The sequence below is a fragment of the Pinus tabuliformis genome, chromosome 4_2 (genome assembly GCF_031772625.1).
Source record: "Pinus tabuliformis cultivar Carrire ecotype Pingquan chromosome 4_2, CPIR1, whole genome shotgun sequence".
Lineage (NCBI taxonomy): Eukaryota > Viridiplantae > Streptophyta > Pinopsida > Pinales > Pinaceae > Pinus > Pinus tabuliformis.
The window spans coordinates 1,089,553,873-1,089,574,881 of NC_142304.1; the positions used below are offsets into that span (position 1 = coordinate 1,089,553,873).

General features: G+C 39.4%; 1 protein-coding gene across 5 annotated transcripts in view; it reads left to right on the plus strand.

The window, feature by feature from the left end:
• Nucleotides 1-21,009, plus strand: part of LOC149173433 (Rhomboid-related intramembrane serine protease family protein) — a 200,259-nt gene that overhangs the window by 161,456 nt on the left and 17,794 nt on the right. For 4 of the 5 annotated variants that reach the window (XM_089424599.1, XM_089424600.1, XM_089424598.1 and 1 more), the window contains one exon: nt 9,634-9,788. The exons of the other annotated variant lie outside the window; for it this stretch is intronic. In XM_089424599.1, the coding sequence (XP_089280725.1) occupies nt 9,634-9,788 (155 nt within the window). The remainder of the gene's footprint in view (nt 1-9,633; nt 9,789-21,009) is intronic. 5 annotated transcript variants of the gene reach the window in all.

Genomic DNA, 21,009 nt, shown 5'->3' on the forward strand with positions numbered 1-21,009 from the left:
TACTGGTGTGTCTCCAACTGACCCTCAAGCCTCCTCTTATACTTTTCCTTTTGAGCCTTCAATGACCGAGATTAAGTCCCTAATCAACGGCGAAGATTAGATTGGGCTTGATCCTCGTCATTTAGAACCTTCTCACCCAGTCTTATATTAATACCCATTGATATTTTAATTATTAATTATTTTAATCTCTCTCCAACATGATGGAATTTCCCAAAACGATTTATGGGTTTTGGAGATCTTATGTGCCTTAGCCCTTCCACCAATTTTCATGGCTAGAGCACATTCGATGCTACCACAAATCAACACTCTCTCTTAGCAAGGAATGTGCTCTAGTAATGTTCCATCGCTGAAACATGACATTGATCCTTCCGCACCAGTACCTATGTTGATTCTTGGCCTGATGCCTCACACCATCTGCACTGCTTCTTTCTGTACTGTTGCCTATGACACTTATCCATTTCTGCTACTGAAATGGATTCTTTACCATCCCCATCTTCTCCCTGAAATAAATGAACTTTGTTCTTCCTAGGGCCATGGTGAGGATGTCTGCTACATGTTCTCCTGTAAGAGTGTAGCTCAATTGTACTGCTCCTCGTTGGACACAGTCTCAGACAAAGTGACACCTGATATCAATGTGCTTCGACCAATCATGAAATACTGGATTCTCAGAGAGCTTGATGCAACTCAAATTATCACACGTGATCCTGGTTGCATCCATCCTTCTACTGAATAGGTTCACAAGCAATTTTCTAAGCCATATGGTTTTGCACGAAGCTGTGCTAGCGACCATATATTCTGCTTTAGCTGAGCTTAGAGCTACGGATTTTTGTTTCCTACTACACCAGGAAGTCATCCCTGATCCAATGTTGAAGCAGTACCTAGTGGTACTTTTCCGATCTACTAAACTTCTAGCCCAATCTGCGTCAGTGAACCCACTCAGCTTGATGTCATTGCCTCTGGTGTACAATAGTCCATGCTCAATTGTTCCTTGTATATACCTGAGAACATGTTTGGTTACTGCCCAATGCGCCCTCTTAGGTTCCACCATAAACTGATTCGGGGTGTTGACAACGTAACAAATGTCTGGCTTGGTATTGACCAGATACATCAGGTATCCTATGAGCTGTCTGTACAAGGTGGGATCAACATCTTTATCTTTTGATGCATCAATTTTCTTCCTGTTGGTGATCATTGGAGTAGCCATAGGCCTACAGTCCTGCATCTTGAATCTCTTCAGGATTTTTGTAGCATATCTCCCTTGCCCAAGGAAGATCTCACCCTTTTGCTGCCAAACTTCCAACCCCAGGAAATAATGTATCTGTCCCAAATCCTTCATGTCAAATTCTGTGGCTAGATTCTTCTTGCAGTCCTTGATGAGCTTGGATGATCCTGTCAGGAAGAGATCATCCACATATAATACTAGGACTAGAGGCTCATTCTCTACAACAAGATAGTAGAGATTGGGATCTGCATCACTCTTCATGAACCCCATCTTCTGCAAGTAGCCATCAATTCGACCATACCATGCTCTAGGTGCTTGTTTAAGCCCGTACAAAGCTTTCTTTAATATGCATACATGAGATTTCTTCTCATGTATCTATTCCTTCCTTCTGAGCATACCCCTTTGCCACGAACCCAGCTTTGTATTTCTCCACACTGTTGTCTGCAACATATTTGCTCTTGTAGATCCATCTCAAACCTATCACTGATCTATCCTGAGGCCTAAGCACCACTTCCTAAACATCATTCACTATTATAGAGTTGTATTCCTCCACCATATCATCCACCCGTACTTGATGTTGAACGAGATCCTGAAAACTGGAGGGTTCCCCAACCTGAGCTACTAAGGCCTAGTATTTGTTTGGATATCTTCACTCCCTTTTACTGTTCCTGGGTGCACCAATGAATTCTTCTGCATCTTGTAGAATCTGTCGGAGTTCTCGGCTCGTTCTTTCTCTAGTAGTAGGTGCATCTGTCAGCTCTTCCTCTTCCTGTGATTCCTCCTATTCGAAAGGAGAATTTCTGGTACTAGCTTCCGCTGGTTGAAGTGGTTTGACCAATGACTCATCCTTTGACTGCTCCTTGGAAGGCATTTCTCGAGATTTTTTGAAAGGTCTATCCTCCATGAACTTTACATCTTGTCGAACTACTACCTTCTTGCTCCCTGGAAGATAGACTGTATATGCCTTAGCATTCTCGCTATATCCCACAAGATATCCTCTCTCTGCAGTTTGATCTAACTTCTTTCTCGTACGACGATATGCTAAACTCCCAAATATCCTAAAATTCTAACTTCAAGTGTCTTCTCGGTGAAAACCTTCTCTGGAGTAATCTTGCCCAATGCCCTATGAGGAGTTCTATTCTGAACATAGACTGTCGTGCTGCATGCTTCTGCCCACAGGAATTTTGGCATATCCTGATCATACATCATTGCCCTAGCTGCTTCCACTATAGTCATGTTCTTCATTTCTGCTACTTCATTCTGCTCCGGATTGTAGGGAGTTGTTCACTCTCTTCTAATGCCCTCCCTAGCGCAAAAATCGGTGAAGTCCTTGTCAACATACTCTCCACCATTGTCTGAGCGCAACACTTTTATCTTCTTTCCTGTCAGATTCTCCACTAGAGCCTTGAACTCTTTGAATCGACCGAAAACTTCATCTTTGGTTTTCAGAAAGTAGATCCAAGTCATCCTAGAATGGCCATCGATGAAGGTGACGAAGTATTCGGCACCACTAAGAGCTTTTGTGGACATCGGTCCGCATATGTGTGAGTGTATCAATCCTAGTACACTCTTGGCCCTATTGTTACTTCTTGGAAACGTTGCTTTGGCATACTTGCCCAGAGCACACCCTCTGCATGCATCATCTTGTTCAATACTAAGATCTGGAACTCTTGTTACAGTTTTTCTGAGAATTCTCAGAGCCCCATGGTGCAAATATCCCATCCTTCTGTGCCATAGTTAATTCAAATCATTGTCTCCATTACTGCCTATTAGTGCCATTGGTGATTCTAGCTGCAACCTGTACAACCTGTTACTTCTGATTCCGATCTGGACCACCTTTTTCCAACTCGGGTGTTTGACATATACTTTTTTCCTTAATGAAGAAAACGTCATAGCCCTTGTTTTAAAGTTGAGATACGAAAAGTAAGTTCATCCTCAATCCTGGCACATGTAGCACATTGGTAGCTCGGAACCGCTCTCTTGTTTTTGTTTGAAAAACTATACTACCTTTCGCTACTGGAGTACACTTTACCTTATTCCCCATGGTGATCTGAAAATTCATTCTTTCTTCCTGATAATATGGAAAACATTCTTGGATTCCTGTCATATGCCAGGAAGCTCCACTATCTATATACCAAACCTCCGAGGAGGCAGAGCTTGCTACACAAGCAACTTCTTCTTCCAATCTGGAAGCCAACATAGAATAATCATAATTTCTGTCTCTTGTGCATTCTTCTGAAAATCTGCACGAATCTCCTTGAGTGGATGCTTCTGCATCATGCTCTTGACCCATAATTGATTTTCCCTTCCTGTCGCCGAATCTTTGCTCTGATACCATGTGAAAATTTCTAAACAGAAATTCTATTATTGCAACAACTGATTTATTTCACCTACTTATTATTCCCAATAAGTTATTTATGAAATCCCTTCAGTAAATATTCAAATAAGTTCTACTGTAGATGTCACATCATTATACAGAAACAAATATATGCACAAGAATCAATCACATCAACACATTCATTTTTGGACAATTGTCCTCGGAAAAACCCAATGTGGGAAAACTGGCGCAACAGAGGAGGGTTTTATTAATCTTCAGCAACAATCACTTTTATAGAAAAATTTACGTAGACACTGGGAGAAAACACCTGAGACTTTTCTCCAAGAATTTCTGACACCCTGGAGAGCTTCCTTTCTCTACTGCGTCAACCCTACGTGTTGGAATTTCTAAGTTTAACCCATTAGAAATTCTTCCTGTACTATTTGGTTTATTTCTCCTACATGTTTAATTACTTAACAAGTTATTTACCATGTGAATACTGAAAATAAACACAAGTACAGTATCGACATCTATAGATCATCAACTGAAAGAAAACAAGCGCACAAGTGACACCGTTATTTTTGGACCAATGTCCCCGAAAAAACCCAATGTGGGAAAACTGGTGTAGCTATTCAGAGGGTTATATTATTATGTTGTTTATCCGAGTACAACTGGGTGCCTAAACTGGCACACCCGACAGAGAAAAATATACGGCAACAATACCTCTATATTAGGAAACAGGTATTCAGAAAACCTGTCCCACAAAACCCTCTCCGACACAACTGAAGCTCAGCGCTGGCCCTTCTGGCCACTGCGTTAGCCTCCTGCTGACTTGCGTCAGCACCCTCTGTGTCAGCCTTCTGAGACACTGCACAGCCTCTAGGACCCTCTGCGTCACTCCCTCTACCCTCTGCGTGGATGATGCAGTCTCTCTGGGCTCTGCGCTGCCTCTGCTAGGCTCTGCGTAGCCTGGACTGACTGCTGCTCTCGTTTCTTCTCTTTTGTGCTGGTCTCCCTGTATTGTCCCTGCCTCTTTGCCTCGTACTCACTGCGCCTCACTGTTGATCACCGATTCAACTTTTCTTAGCAACCCCGCTCTAGCAAAATGAATGACTGATCACTCTGGTGTATTCTCCAACTGACCCTCAAGCCTCTTATTATACTTTTCCCATTGGTCTTTCAACAACCGAGATTAAATCTCTAATCAATGGCTAAGATTAGATTTGGCTTGATCCATGACTTTTGGAACCTTCTAACCCAATTTTATATTAATACCCATTAATATTTTTATTTTTCCCAAGTGTAGACTTAGGAACTCCATTAAAAATATTAATTATTTTAATATCTTTCAAACCGAATAGAATTTGCCCAAACCATTTCTGGCTATTGGAGATCTCATGTGCTTTAACCTCTCCACCAATTTTCAGGGCTAGAGCACATCTGATGCTACCCCAATCAACATTGTACTGTGGCATGTGGCTTGGAGTCTTCCCTTGATGCCCCGCTCCATTCAATCGTTATATCACATGCCACCTACCACTTGATGAATGTACCATGGACATGGCACCCCCTTTAGAGGTAGAAGCCACTTAATAGGGTCCATGGTTAACCCCCTTGTTGAGCTTGAAGACACTTGTATATGCTAAAGCCCACTATGGAAGGGCATGCCAATATGAAGTATCCATTTGATTCCATGACTCGATTACTCTAATGATTTGTTGTAGAGGAAGGTGAGAGCACGCATTGGATTGTATACAGGATTGCAGGTGGGTTTCCATTTGGGGTTTGGTCTACCTATACGGGGTCCACATCCTCCCAAGGTCATATTGGCACTTGTAGGGTGAGCGTTTAGAGCCATGGGCCTCCACCATAACAGAGAGTAGATTACCACTTCATGGATCCCTTAGAATCATTCATTGATTGCTTGTGTTCCACCTTTTTGGATGAGGATAATGCACCTGGACCACCATGCCTAGTCGACTTCACACTTGCACCACACATTTGGCAGATGTTCTAGGGCCCAGATGAGGATGTGTCTCATCATGGGAGACAAAGGGAGGGCTTATGTCATCATTCTAGCCCTTACAGGTGGCATACAGACATTATCAATCCTCATGGAGACCCAAGAGGATGTCATTCTGCCCCCTCACCCACTTGGGGAAACCAAATTTGATTTGCTTGGATATCAAGGGGCCACCCCCTTGACCACTATGTTTAGAGCCTATTCTTTCACCTTGGCACACTTTGGACTCCACTAGGTCTCTTCAATGGCCCAACGATTCATTGTATTTATTATTTTCCTCTTGAGTGTCTTATGTTTGTATTATGGAGCTATCTTCATGTGCTTGTCACCAAGTCATGTCATTATTGTACATTATTTTATTATTTGGGGCTTAATTAGGCATAATTAGGAAAATCAAACTCTTTAGGAAGGATATAAATTGATGAGAGCTCATTTGTATTTCAACACCACTTGGATTTGGATCATTTGTTTCTTTTGGGAATTTCGCTTGGCCTTTTGATGGATGAATTGGAGATTTAATGCATTTCGATGTTTGGAAGAGCTTAATTTCTTGTCTTGGAGCTTTGATTTTCTTGCATCTTGATGATTGGAATAATTTTTCTATACTTGTGATTACTTTTCCACGTTTATCTTGTAATTTTGTCTCACGAAATAATCTATGAAATATTTTCATTCATAAAACTGGTATAGTTGCTCTTTGTCTTATGCAAAATTGCTAATTTGTCTTCGTATGGGATTTTGAATATGATTATTGTGAATTATGGTGAATTATTGTCCTAGGGGTGCATGATTATTCATGATTTTCCTTGATAAGTCATCATTTTGCAATGTAGAGAAGTATAAATTTCATTTGTAACCTAGTTGCTATTAAGGCCATACGAAGTTGCTGGGGAACTCCTTGGTTGGAAGTAAGCCTATCTAAGCATTGATCTCATTTGACTCCATTCTCCCAATTGGCTAGGCATTGGTCTAGTCCTAAGGTGATCAACAAAATAAATTCTTCTCACCTCCCTTCTTTATTTCTAAGCCCTAACCTAGTAGACCTCCTAGGGCATCATCTCAAATCATTTATAGCCATTTAAAATCCTTGAAAATTGGTCAACTACTGCGTAGGGGTCTTCTTGAAAGGCCCTCCAAATTCGAGGTCAATCCCACAGTGGAATCTCAAGACATTTCAAGCCCTAGCTTGAAGACCATTCCCATCCCTAGGTTCCCTTTGGTTGGTGGCTTCAGTAGGATCATTGTATTCAAATTCCAAAAGAAATTCAATTCCTTTGATCCTATTCTCATCCCTAACTTGGTGAAGATCATCAATTTGTTGCTCCAATCCAAACCCTTGACCTCGTTTGGACCCACTTGGGCTTTACCTTATAAATTCAATTTCACAAAGATCGCTTAGAAACCCTAGTCTTCTAGGATTCCTTGATCTTGGGCACTTATTTTCAAATAACACTCCTCAAACCCCAGGTCTAGGCATCCTCTTAGCCCTTGTAAGAGAGCCATCCATCTTGCTTCTATGACAAGTAAGCCTATTCTCTGAGCCTCTCTTGTGAATAGGCTTGAGGAATCACCCGCATCCTATCATTGATCTATCTATTCTAGTGATTCCTCTCATACCTAGACTGTTCCCATCCGTGAAAGTTCGTAAATAGAAGGGAGTTTTAGCTGAGGTGACAGTTTGCTATTGCTCCATTTTGCCACTTGACCTAGTAACTGCTCTATAGGATCCCCCTCCTAGGACCCTACTAGTTTGGGTGGTAACAGTTTTGGTGCCGTCGTCGGACAGCAAGCAGGTCTACCTCCCTAGTGAATCATTGAGGAATTGATTCATTAACGATAATATATGTATTCCCCCGACGACTCCATAACACCCTTCTTAGAATGGAGAACCCCTAAATCTTGGCATGTCATCAAAGAGGTGATGAGTCACCTCATACTTCTTTCTTTGACAGGGTGTTCAATAAAACTAAGCTTAAGCATGGGGTTTTCACTCCTTTCAACTTTTCTAGTATTCTTGGGGCCCTTCTTTGTCCTCCCCTAAAAGACCTTGATAGACCAATATTTACTGGGAAGGAAGATCCCTAAGAGAACCTCACAAATTTCGAATATCGAGTGTGTGACTCATCCTATAGTGAAGATATCTGCATGATTTCATTTGCCATGACTCTTTAATGTTGATTTCTGGTAGCATCGGATGTGCTCTAAGTCTCAAATTTTGCAGGGAGGCTTAGGCACATGTATTCCAAAGAACCCAGAAATGTTTTGGGAATTTCCACCCAGAAACAATTTTATTAAAATAATTAATTACTTTAAAAGGGACCCTAAGTTTAAACTTAGGAAAATAAAATAATTAAAGGGTATTAATATAAACTGTGGGTGTAAGTTCTATAAGAAGACGAGGATCAAGCAGAAATGATCTTAGCCATTATTAGCTTCTAATCTGGGCCACTAAATGTCAACGAGGAGATTATTTAAGGAGGCTTGAGGGTCATTTGGAAGAACATAAAGAGAAAGATTAGAGAATCGATTTTCTGAAGCAAAGCGCCTACCCGAAGATTTTCAATAGTGAGCTTTTGTAGTGAGGGGCAGGGATAGTTGGGTTGGAGTATCTCCTCCAGGACCTAGGATCAGCAGTAGAGACTCGAGAGGCAGAGAGACACAGGGAGGAAGCAGCACAGACCTAGGAGGGGTCGATGCTTGGCCAGAAGGGCCCACGCAGAGCTGATGCAGAACCAAAAGGGTTCACGCAGAAGCAGCATAGTTTTCCAGTGAAAAAATCCGAAATTTGCTGGGGAGTTGAGATTTTTGAGCCGGGAGGGCTTGAAACTGCTCCAGGGGGTAAACATTTCCCAGTTGCGGGACGACCAGGTAAGTTGTTTTTTTCTTAATAAATATATAATCTTTATATATATGGTTTTTTTTAATGATTTTATTTTAATATAATTTTTTTTAATGTCCTATTGATCCTTTTTATTATTTTTTTTCCCTACACTTTTTTTTTTATAATAATTTTTTTCTCACTTATATATATATATTTTAATTTTTTTTTATTACTTTTCTTATTTTTATATAATTTTTTTTTTTTTATTTTTCTGAATATATATGTATATAATATTTTTTGTCTTTTCGTTATTTTTTTTAAATGGTCAAAGGCCTAATGGCAGAATGGAGAACCTTCAACATTGTGTAGCGAAACGCTTCGACTACGATGGCAACAAGGTTGACAACAAATTGATGGCCAAAAGTCGGATTACACTGGCTCTGTGCAGCGGGTGAGCGGCCAGAGGATCGAACAACTCTGAGACCAATGTAACGAACAAGTTTCTCATACGCAATAATCTTTAGAATACTTCGAAGACAAAGACATCCATTGTAGGACAAGTAATTGTATATTGAATATTATTTAAAAGAATTGATGTGAGATGATTGTGTTACAAATGAGGGTCTGCTTTATATACCTAGGCAGGTACACTTTCATGAATGGGCATGTCCCATAGGGACATGCCTCTTGATTAACTAATTACTAAATTAACTATTCCTTATTATTATTTATATATTTATATTTTATTCATAACATAGGGAGTTCCCATGTGGTCATGATGTCATTTACATGTATACTCTATAGTTCAGTGTAAGTTGCATGCAGCATGAAATAGAACCCTGATAAGCAAGATAACATGAAATTAGAATAATACCTTTATTATTTCAATGAAAGGGAATACAGTATGATGTTAATGAGTACTGAAACAGAGAACTAGTCAGCCAATTAAAAAAATAGAATAAATTCTGAGTTTTAAAAATGGCCTAGCTATTTATGGAAATACAATTCTTATCGTACTCCTTTTTGTTTTTTTTTTCTTTAAATTAATGCAAATAAACCAACTTTGTGACTTTTGCATGTAATGACCTGGTTGGAAACATTTATGGGCGAAGGATATGTTCTTTTCATAATACCAACTCATGTTTACTTTTGATCAAGCAGCAAGCTATATCTTTGGACATTACATTCATATCTGTAACATATAAACTATTATTGTGTATTTGAAGGCTTTGTGTGTGGGAAACATGCAGGGTCCAGTTGTTGCCATCATTGGTTCTTGGATTATATATTTATTTCAGAACCGGGAGGCACTTGGAGAAGAAATGGTAGACAGTTTGATTCAGAAAGTAGCTGTTGCTAGTGTACTAAGTGTTGTGTTGAGTTACTTGACCCCTATTGATGACTGGTATGAATTCCAAGCCTTTTAGACACATTGTTAGATTATCTATCAAGGTTTGCTTGATTTGATTATTTTATGCTCTCTTAATAGAGCAAGATATCACTTTTGATTCGACCCCTCAAATTCCTTTATATTTTTACACGTATGCATATATTGGACCAGTTTGGGTTTCTGGTAACATCTTTGTATTACCAAGATATTCCACAGTTATCTCTCTTTTGGCATTTTGGGTCAAATAAAGAAAGATTTACTGTAATTATTTCCTTTTTCTTTTTGAAAATGCATCATACATTATATCATCGAATGAAGAGAGTTACAGCAAAATAAGAAACAGGATAAGAAGGGAAGGAGTCCATGTTTTTATGGAAAAAACTGAAGTTGACTTCAACAAGCAAAGCAAATCCCTGCTTAGAAAAATTCAATTCTTGAAGGAAATATAGCCAGACACAGGCATTTCCACACAAATCCAATAGTAGACAGCTGGACTGTGTCCCATAACAATTTGCAGTGGTCCCTAGTCATCCAAGTATCTCCAGGGAGTGAACCTTTCCACACAAGTGGATCTGTTAAAAAAGGTTAAATTAGCTTGAAACCATGCCCAAAAAGTCTTGGAAGGCGGGAATCTCCAACAGACATGCTCCATCGTTTCATCCCCTGCCACAAAGCTTGCATGCGACAGTGGTAACACCAACTTTATCAAGCTTGGTCTTGACAGCCAAACCTTGGGTGGGGGGATTAGGCGGAGGGCACCAATCACCCCTATATTTTGTGCTTGAAAGAAGAATATGATTTACAAATAGAATGGTACCTCCTTACTCAATGTGCTTTTGGATCGTTTACCCCCACCTTTTGTTCAAGAGTGTTCAAGAGTGAGACAACATCGGAGGTATGCCATACATGGTCATGAAGGTCCTTTTTTCATGGATGCAAAAGAATTTTTCCCACTAATCCACCTCCAATCCCTCCAGAAAGGACCAAACCCATGAAGTTATATATATATATATATATATATATATATATAAATGTTTCTTATAGTAACAGAAAAGATAGTACAAAATCTATATACAACCACATACAAGACTATCTGAAGGCCAAGAGAGGGGCCTTTAAGTCTGATTGCACTTCCATCACACGGCCTCTCGACATCTCTTGGTAAAACACTGCTTTTAACTTTAAAGTTTAAACAGTAAAATTATGTCACTGAGAAGATGCTTCCTAACAGAATAAAGGGAATGCATATTGACTGAAACCTGCTGCATACAGCTTCTAAAGAATATACAGTGAAACAACTCTAATACAATGCCAAGTAACTCAGAAGTGAAAAGGTCCAATGGAATCAATATCACCTATCAACATTGATTTCCTAGAAATCTTGCTGAAGGAAGGATGATACCAAGTATCCCAAACAAAGTTCCAGTGATCCCGAACATACTTGCAATTCCAGAACAAATGATGGATAGTCTCAACCAACCACAATGAGGACATAATTCATCTGTGGAACCTGTTTGTGACAATTGTTCCTTGAGTGGTAAACCATAAAAAACCAGAAACCAAGCAACTACCCTCATTTTATAAGAGACTCTGAAACCCAAATCGTTTGGAGACAATTGAGCCACTTCTTGTCGACATATGAAAGATCCCAACATCTGTTTAGCTACTCCTAAAAGTAAAAGGTTGCACATAAAAACTAATACAATTGCCTAGGTTTGTAAACCCAAATGGGTTTACTATGAAACTTTATCCAGTCCTACCAAATAGTCGTTGGAGTATCCATATTTATCTTTTAAGACTCCTAAAGATAAAATTGACTGTTGCTGTTCTTGAATAACCAATCTATCAGAGTGCACCAAACCAAACCCGTTTGTGTAAAAGTAAACCAATTCTTCCATGTCCTTGTGTCCTTATCCCAAAGATCTCACTGCTAGAAAGTCCTTTACGAGCTAGCCTACTGGGAAGGCATCTATCTACATGAACTATGGACGAGGACTGATCTTTCTAGGCCCAGATCAAATCAGAAACAAGATGAAGAGCTCCTCTATAACCATCCCAATGCCAAATAATAGCATGAACCACTTTCTTCAATGCTTCCACATATGTTTTAAGGTTTAACATAGGAGAGCCTCCAATGTCGAAATCATCACACAGAGATGACATCATTTATTGAGAAACATTTTTTCACTCCGACTTTATTACGTGGATGAGAAAACATATTATTCTCATCTAGCATCCAGGAGCATGTGATCGTCCCCTTTAACTGAAGTATGAGGAACAATTCTAAAGGCAACTATGCAAATAGCTCACCCTTTGCCTTCCTCACGAGAAATAGTGACATAATCACCATTCCAATAGTGCATCAGAAAAAACATAACTAGAAGCCAAAGAATTTAACTTCTTAAAGGAAGAGAACATCAACATGTAGATTGGCCATGACAATATTGTTTATCATCCCCAGAAACCCCCCAACAATCCAGCCATAATCTTCAACTTCATGAGAAAATTTCATCAAGTCCCTACTCAAGGATTGGAAACGGTTTTTGGATGAAAACCTCCTTGAAAGGGGGATTGTTCAGAGAGGCATGCAACAAAGGCCATTAAATGGGTGGATCATTTCCATGAATAAAGTTCATAATGGCTATGGAATTCACTTTTCTCTCTGCTTTCACTCTTGATGACTAATCATTTGATTTACACATGGCATTGTGTTCAAGACCCTTTGTAAGATGCGGTGATACACAACACTGCTCACTCTGTATTGGCACTCATTTTGACTCTCCTAAAGGCACAGGATTTGTGCCCTACTTGGACAACTACTTGTTCTGCATTCCTTGCCATCCCTGAGATTCAATTTTTTGCTTCAAAGGTGATTCAATGCCTTCTTTTCCTGTAAAGAAGTAATGAGAAGGAGGAACCTAAGAGCTTTCTTCTTTCTACAAGAAGCAACTAATATTTAATCTTTGAGAAAGGGTCTAATTAGAGAGATCAAGATATAGGACCTTTTGAACATGCACAAAACCACAGAACAAAAGATGCATCTTTAAAGGGAGCTACCTCGAAATGTCCACCTTCACACAAAATCTTGCATTAGGCTGCAATGTGTATGAACCTCTTTTGTTGCCAACAAGTGAACCACTGAATGGATGCACTATCTTCTTGATTCAGGCTCAGAAGTATTCAGTTACGCATGGCAACTCAGCCATAGAGGATACTTATGTTGTCATGCAAATTCTGGATTAAAATTCCCTTACCAGGTATGCACATATGCCAAAACACAAATGATCATCCATACTCCATTCGAGGACCTAGCTTGAGCCACCTTCTCCTTGGTGAGCACAACACAAATATATCTCTTGTCCAACCACTAAGAAGATTCCACCTTCTAACCCATCAGTCCCCAATTATCAGCATACTGCTTGTAGATCTCTCTTTTGAGAGGCACATCCTTCTTTAAAAAATGAGAATAATAGCTCCCTTCTTGAGTCATTCAATAAATATTTTGCTGCCTCATCATTGGAAAAATTATTATCAAATTCACCCTATTGTGCCTGGGATTGTGAGCTTGACAATGAAGGCTCACATTGGTGTTAATTTCTAAGTACCAGGTTCATATTAAAGGTTCTTACAGCTATTTTATCCCCATAAATTACTTTTAACTCATCAAATAAATTCTCTGTTGTAAAATAAAATCTGAAAATTGTAATACATAAATACTCTGGTATTTTTAACTCCGAAAATTAACAGTGGAATTTTGCAGAAAATCAGTCACAAAAACAGCCACAAAAAACACAAAATCAAATTCTCCTTTGTGAATTCTTCTCTGAAATATTGGAGGATCCCTTACCAAGGAAATTGGCCCTCAGAAACACGGAAATTACAACAGAAATAAACCTGGAATATTTAGAAAAATTTCCAATAGCAGCAATCTCCTTCTCCAAACATGCCTGAATGCCCCCCTCGACCTCTCACTTTTGTAAATTTCTGCAGCATTTATCTGTCTTCAACCTCTCAAACCTCAATTGTTGAATGGTGTTGTCATTGATGCCAACGTCGGTTCTTGAACGCTCTTAATATTTGTATGGATTCTATTAGTTGAAGCTCCAAATCTCTAGAAGCCTTGGAAAACCCTAGAGGCCCCGTGTTGACCACTACGTGTCAACGACCCATAGCAGTACACCCCCTTTTTCGCAAAAGGGATAGTGCCTGATCGATTTGTTCCTGCCATCCAGCTATGATATTCAGCCTGAGGATCATGTTATAATGTAAACCCATTCCGCATGTGTATAATGTAAATAATATTAGCAAATCCGTGTCGTGTATGTAATTACCTAGGTAAACCTACTTTTCTCGTGACGATCTACATTCTGGGAGGTTTTTTGTCTCACCAATCCATTCTCAGATGGTCAGCAGAGTTTTCCTTCAGCCTTACCCCAAAGCCGGAATGGATTTTGTCACTGGAATCTTAGGGGAGTCCTAGTGTTCTAGATCGAGTCTATGTAAAAGTGATTTGTTAATAATCCTAACCATTTGGTTAGGTTATTTTATTACAAATTGCTTGGTATGCTGGATTATATTTGTGTCGCAGAATTGGGTAGTTTGAGGGTCTTTTGCAAATGGGTTTTCCCCCTTGAGATGTAAAAAATGTAAAATTTATGATGTAAAGTGCCTTGAGGGTTAGAAAAATAATTTATCCCCTTACAGGTTAATTAAATTTTTTGGCCAAAATTAATTAAAATCCTAAGCCAAAAATTTAATTAATTCTAGGTCCTAAGTAAATTTAATTTCTCCGAAGGCAAAATTCGTTGGTTCTTAAAAAAATAAATTTTAAGAGGTCCAGGGACTAAGGTAACTTATTTATTTTGCTAAATTTTAAGCCTTTGGTCTCTGGGGTTAAGTCAAAGTCAAAATTTTGAGGAAATTAATTCAAAAATTTAATTTTTGAATTAATGAAAATTCATTTAATTTAAAATTTCGAATTTCCTTAATAATTTAAAATTTCGACGGATGAGATTAAAAGAAATTTTAATCCTCATCAACGGTCGAGATTGCTTTGACGAGGATCACTCGAACTAGTCGTTGGAGGATTTATCTTTAAATAGAAGGTCATTTGTCAGTCAGTTCATCCGATCTCTGGATCATGTACTAAGCTCTCAAACTCTCTTGTATACTTTTTTGAATTAATGCAAAAGTCTTTGAGGTTTCAACGTGCTGTAGTGTTCCTCTTCATGAATTTATAGTAACATTGTTTTAATTTCTACTTAATATTATGTGAAAACTATCAATCAATAACTCTCTTAGAATAATCTGAATACAGGTATCTTATTCAGTTTGTTGAATCTAGGGCAACATTTTTAATTTTGATTGAAGTAGCAGGTATCTCTATTTCTTCAGAATTTTATTGTTGTTCTATTTCTCTACTTGATTTGATGGTTGATTTAGTGTTTGCAGAGGATCTCTCAGGTTTTCATTGAGCATTTGGGGATAGTTCTCGGTTGGACCAGCCAACTCTACATATATTTTCTGAAGAGCCTACTTCATATAAGCCTCAAGATTTATCTAACGATAATATTTTTTCTGCAGGGTGTTTTTGGGCTAGTAGTTCTTTAAAATTTCAAAATCTTTTAAATATTTTGTGGAAATTTTGATAGATCCGACTATTAAAAGCCCTAGATTATTAGATCTAGGAACGGAGTTGGACTCATACTCCTCAGATCTGATAGATCTGTAAATTATTTGTATAGATATGTTATTTACTTGTGTAAATCTAAAATTTTGTAACATAATTTTTAATTTTAATACTTGGGTTTTTTGGGATTTTCTCTATTTTTGTACATATTGGGTATTGGGTTTTTCTCTTTTCACTTGTGCAGAAATAGATCTAAGAAATCAGCCAAGAAAATCTTCAGATCTGAGCTAGATCTAGACCCTAGAGGGCAAGATCTGGACTCAAAGATTGTTTGCAGGAATAGATCTGAGAAATCAGCTAAGTAAATCTTCAGATCTGAGCTAGATCTAGACCCTGGAGGGCAAGATCTGGGCTCAAAGATTGTTTGCAGGAATAGATCTGAGAAATCAACCAAGTAAATCTTTAGATCTAAGATTTTTCAAGCAGATCTGGGGGTTTTGAGACAGATCTAGGCCCTGGAGGGCAATATCTTATCCCAAATCTTTTTACAAGGCCAACCATTAAAGATTTTGCAATAAATCTGAAGATTTGAAGCAAATTTTATTTATTTATTTATTTATTTTTTATTTTTTTCAGAACAAGGGTTTCAAGATTTGGGGCTCCTAAGCCCAGATCTGCCTTCTCCTAGTCCAACGCTAGTTCTATTGGGCCTAGTGGTAGCTCTCATTGGCTCTAGATTACCTTGCTCCGTTTCTGATTTGAATATTTGATTTTTTGAAGCTAATCATTGGTGGGTTTTTGCAGAAAATTTGGTAAAAATTTGTGTTTCAGATATTGAAATTTTTTTGGCAACTTGGGCAAGTGATATTCATGGCCTAGGGCGTAAGGGTCTGATTTCTAAACCATCTTTTTCCTGACTGTTTGCTACAAGAGTCATATACCTTTTTAATAGTTGTGAAAAACACATCTAAGTGATTTGAAATTAACTAAAAATTTGCTAAATACATTAATAAGTCATTTATGTTTGATGTGTATTAAGAATTTGGCCTAGATCTACATTTTGGGTCATTATTATTTATGAATAATTCTGTTTTTGAAGTCTGAAATATAACAGTGGAAAAATTTCATGTGGGTTAGCCTAAAATCAGTTCCTAAGTTGTCTAATATATTAAGGAATTAATTTCTTGAGTTGGGCATTCATCATTAGGCTTATTTCATGTTTTAATTGATGGCTGTAATAAGTATATCAGATCTGATATAATTCCGGAAATCACATCATAACATGCTCGAAATTTTTGATAATTCATGTGAGCAAGTTTGGAAAAATTTTGATAAATTTTTTACATAAAGATATCATTGATAGCTTACTGTTTTCATTGTCATATTGCTTCTGTCATAAAGTTTTTTTTATTGCTGTCGTAAAAATTAATTTATGAAAATTAAGTACTCTGTCATAGAATTGTGATAAAATGCATATCCTTTGTGAGTATTTTTTGAGCATCTGTTGATATTAATTGCAAAGAAGTTTTTGTTCTCTTTGAGAACAAAAAGATTTGAAATAAGCTTGTGTTCTAATTGTAATATCTTCAGGGGTTTAATTTTGAGTCTTCATTTAATAAAGCGAACATTTCATTTGGGTATTGGAAGTTTTGCGACATAAGCATCTTTTCATCCTTGAATCTAACTTCATCTCATCTTTTCATCATCTGGTGCATTTGCATATAAATTAGTTTTGCATAAATAAAATTTATTTCCAAGCATAAGCTTGGTCGATAGAGAGATAGGTATCCATCAATCTTTGCTTGAGAACCCTGTTTTAATAGTACTTAAAATGGTGACCTTGCAGTCGTCAGAGCCACAACTCTCTGCAGTGCTGGAGGCATCGGATATGTTAAAATTTCAGGAGAGGTATCGTTAATCACACCTTAGTGTGCTTCTCCTTATCTTCTTTATGCCTATTACTACGAAATCAGGCTCAACACAAAAAGGATTGAAGGATTCACATTTAAATAGGCATTTAACTAAAATTAACCAAGATTCTTGCATCTCACATTAGTTTTGAGAATTACATTTCATATAAGATAGTCATTCATCTAAGCAGCAGTTGCTAATCGATTACTTGGTCTTAATTTCCCTAGCAAGATCGTTGACTCCTTAAGGCACTGGTATCAATCGTTTAAAATCTAACCAAATCTTATAAGTCTTGCTAAATCTTAATCAAGTACTTGATCGCTTCACTGTGTATCCCGAACTGGTTGGTTTCCAACTAGTTCTTCTTCGTTCCACTTTTCCATAGGGTCTATCCCCCTTAGCCTGCTGTAGGGAGACATCTTAAACTGAGAGATTGGGGATCAGGGTGACAAGCCCCGATCTGAGTTGTTGTCGCGGTACCTAGATATTCTATGCAACATAATTTTTGGTGCCGTTGCCGAGGAATATTTTATTCTCGACGCTTCAACGACATTTTATCTTCATTCTCCTCATATTATCTTTATCATTTTTACCGACAATGCCAACATTTTTTGGCACCGTTGCCGGGGACCGATTTATTGGGCCTTGGCTCTTCGACATTCATCTTTCATCTTCCTCATCCCTCATTCGAGCTGGCAAAGTCAACATTCCTTGAAATTGCCACCAAGGATAGAGTTTTTCTATCCTTGGTTTCTCGACGCAGTGGCCAGAAGGGCTAGCGCTAAGCTTCAGTTGTGCTGGAGAGGGTTTCGTGTGACAAGTTTTCTGAATACCTGTTTCTGGATATAGAGGTATTGCTCCATATATTTTTCTCTGTCAGGTGAGCCGGTTTAGGCACCAAGTTGTACTCAGATAAACTGCATAATAATATAACCCTCTGAATCGCTGCACTGGTTTTCCCGCATGGGGTTTTTCCGGGGACATTGGTCCAAAAATAACAGTGTCACTTGTGTGCTTGTTTTCTTTAAGTTGATGATCTGTAGATGTTGATACTGTGCTTGTGTTTATTTTCAGTATTTACAAGGTAAATAACTTAAGTAATTAAACAAGTAGGAGAAATAAACCATATAGTACAGCAAGAATTTCTAATGAGTTAGAATTAGAAATTCCAACATGGTTACAGATCATAGGATAACTGAAGACATCAGCCGAGCAAAGCATTTGCAACAGCTTCAAATGTTGATAGAGCTGATCTTTGCAGAAGGCGACAGAGGAAGGAGTGACACAGAGGGACTGCGTCATCATTCTAGACCAGAGAAAGGCAACGCAAAGGCTAAGGGAGGCAGAATCAGGCTCACACAGAGGCACACAGAGGCCAGGAGGGTTGACATAGTTGGCTGGGGGAGCTGATTTGCTGGTGTCGAGATTGTGCAGAGCCAAGTGGCTCAATCCTTCAGTTGTTGGGGCATAGGAGGCTGTGGGTGATTTGCGGAGCGAAGCTGGTGGGGTACTGTGGACAGAACAATACCTAAAAGGGCAAGACCAAGGAGGAGAGAGTTGTTGTCGAGGCAGATTTCTAGCCAACGAATCCGAATCAGTGTTGTAGTTGCACAGACGATCAAAGTGGGGCAACTTGACGTTGGCAGAAGGATTTCCAGGAGGGAAATCGAGACTCAGAGGGAGTCCAGAGGAGAACTTCCAGATGGGAAGTAGAGAGACTCAATAGGAGTCGAACAGAGGACTTCCAGGAAGGAAGTAGAGAGACTCAGAGGAGTCAAAAGAAGAGCAACGAGATGGTCGTGAATGGGCTGAGAGATCAGGATAGGCTGGATGGAGCGTCCAACTTTGTGGTCTGGAAGGCCAGGATCTTGTCCATTCTAGACAGACATCGCCTCAAGGGCTTCATCTCAAGAGTGATATCTATCCCAATTGACCCACTAGCTAATGAAAGGTACGAGCAGACAATGGATAAGGCTAAGTGCATCATCCTTGATGGGGTCAAGGATCATGTGGTACCGCACATTGTCGAGAAGGAAACGACAAAGGAGATGTGGGACGTCTTGAATTATCTGTACCGGCATACTTCCATGCAGAGGAAGATGCTCCTAGAGAATCAGCTAAGGGCATACCAGATGCAGAAGGGAGAGCAGATAGATGTCTTCTTCGGTCGGTTGAAGGAGATCCATGACCAGCTAACTTCCATAGGGACCACGCCAGATGAGAAATTGATGGTGAGAACCGCACTGAATGCAGTCTCTGAGGATTGGGAAGTATTTTTCCAAAGCATATTGGGTAGGACGAGTCTTCCAGATTGAGAAGAACTGTGGGCAGCTCTTCATCAAGAATAGATCAGACGGCTGACCAAGGCGGGGAGTAGCGCAAAAGGGGTCAAAATCAAGAAGGAGGAAGAAGAGGATGCGGCTCTAGCATCTGTGGGAAAGTAGGAGAAGAGGAAGAAGAACCAGTGTCCTAGGAAGAAGAGTAAGGGAGAGGCTTCGGACTCGAAGGTAGCGCCAGTGAAGGCGAAGAAAGAAGTCGATGAGGAGGACGATTGTTTCATGAGTGCTCATCTGCCACTTGAAAAGAAGAGGGGAGACATCGAGCTGTAGTCAAGAGGATTACAGGCGATGAGGGGAAAGATCCTTGAGGTACCCAACCTCTTGGATTATACCTCGCTACGAGAGCCCCGAAGAGGAGTAGTAGGATTGGCGGATGTCGATAGAGACCGATGCGGATGAAGTGACGGAGAATGCTACATTGTAGGAGTCCCTGGATAGTGCGAGGCTAGCAGGTTGCAACAGTGTGAGAGGCACGAGAGTGTTGCACCAGTGCAGGATGGCACAGAGAGGTGTGCAACGGTGCGAGATGCAGGGAGTTGTTGCAGCAACGCAGAGGTCAGTAGTGGGAGCACTTGTTAGTGGCAGAGGGAGCTTCAGCATCGGGAGTATTTCTAGCCTGACAGGGATGTCAGAAGTTGGGTGGATCAGTTACTTACTTCTTAGTAATTGAGTTACAATGCAGTAGCAGTATGTAGTAGCACGATGTAGCATGATGAGAGGGGATGCAGTGCAGATGCAATGCTGGGAGGATGGATTAGCAGCAGCACGGATGTAGAGGGAGCTGCTATACGGATGCAACAGTGGCAGCGGCAGGGCCATGGGCAGCAGTACAGGATGCAGCAGTGCAGAGGATGTTGGGCGTGGAGGCCTAGCATCAGCACAGGGACCGATGCTGGATAATCAGGGTGATGCTCAGTGTGGAGTATTACTAGAGCAGAGTCCTCGCTAAGAGGGAGTGTTGATTTGGGGTAGCATCGGAAGTGCTCTAGCCATGAAATCTCAAAGACCCAGAAATGGTTTGGACAGATTGTACCTAGTTTGGGAGATATTAAAATAATTAATATTTTTAATGGAGTTCCTAAATCTAAACTTAGGAAAAATAAAATATTAATGGGTATTAATATAAAACTGTGTTAGAAGGTTCCAAAAGTCATGGATCAAGCCAAATCTAATCTTAGCTGTTGATTAGAGATTTAATCTCGGTTGTTGAAGGACCAACGAGAAAAGTATAAGAAGAGGCTTGAGGGTTAGTTGGAGAACACACCAAAGTGATCAGTTATTCATTGTGCTAGAGCAGGGTTGCTAAGCAAAGTTGAATCAGTGATCAACAGTTTGGGGCAGTGAGTACGAGGCAGAG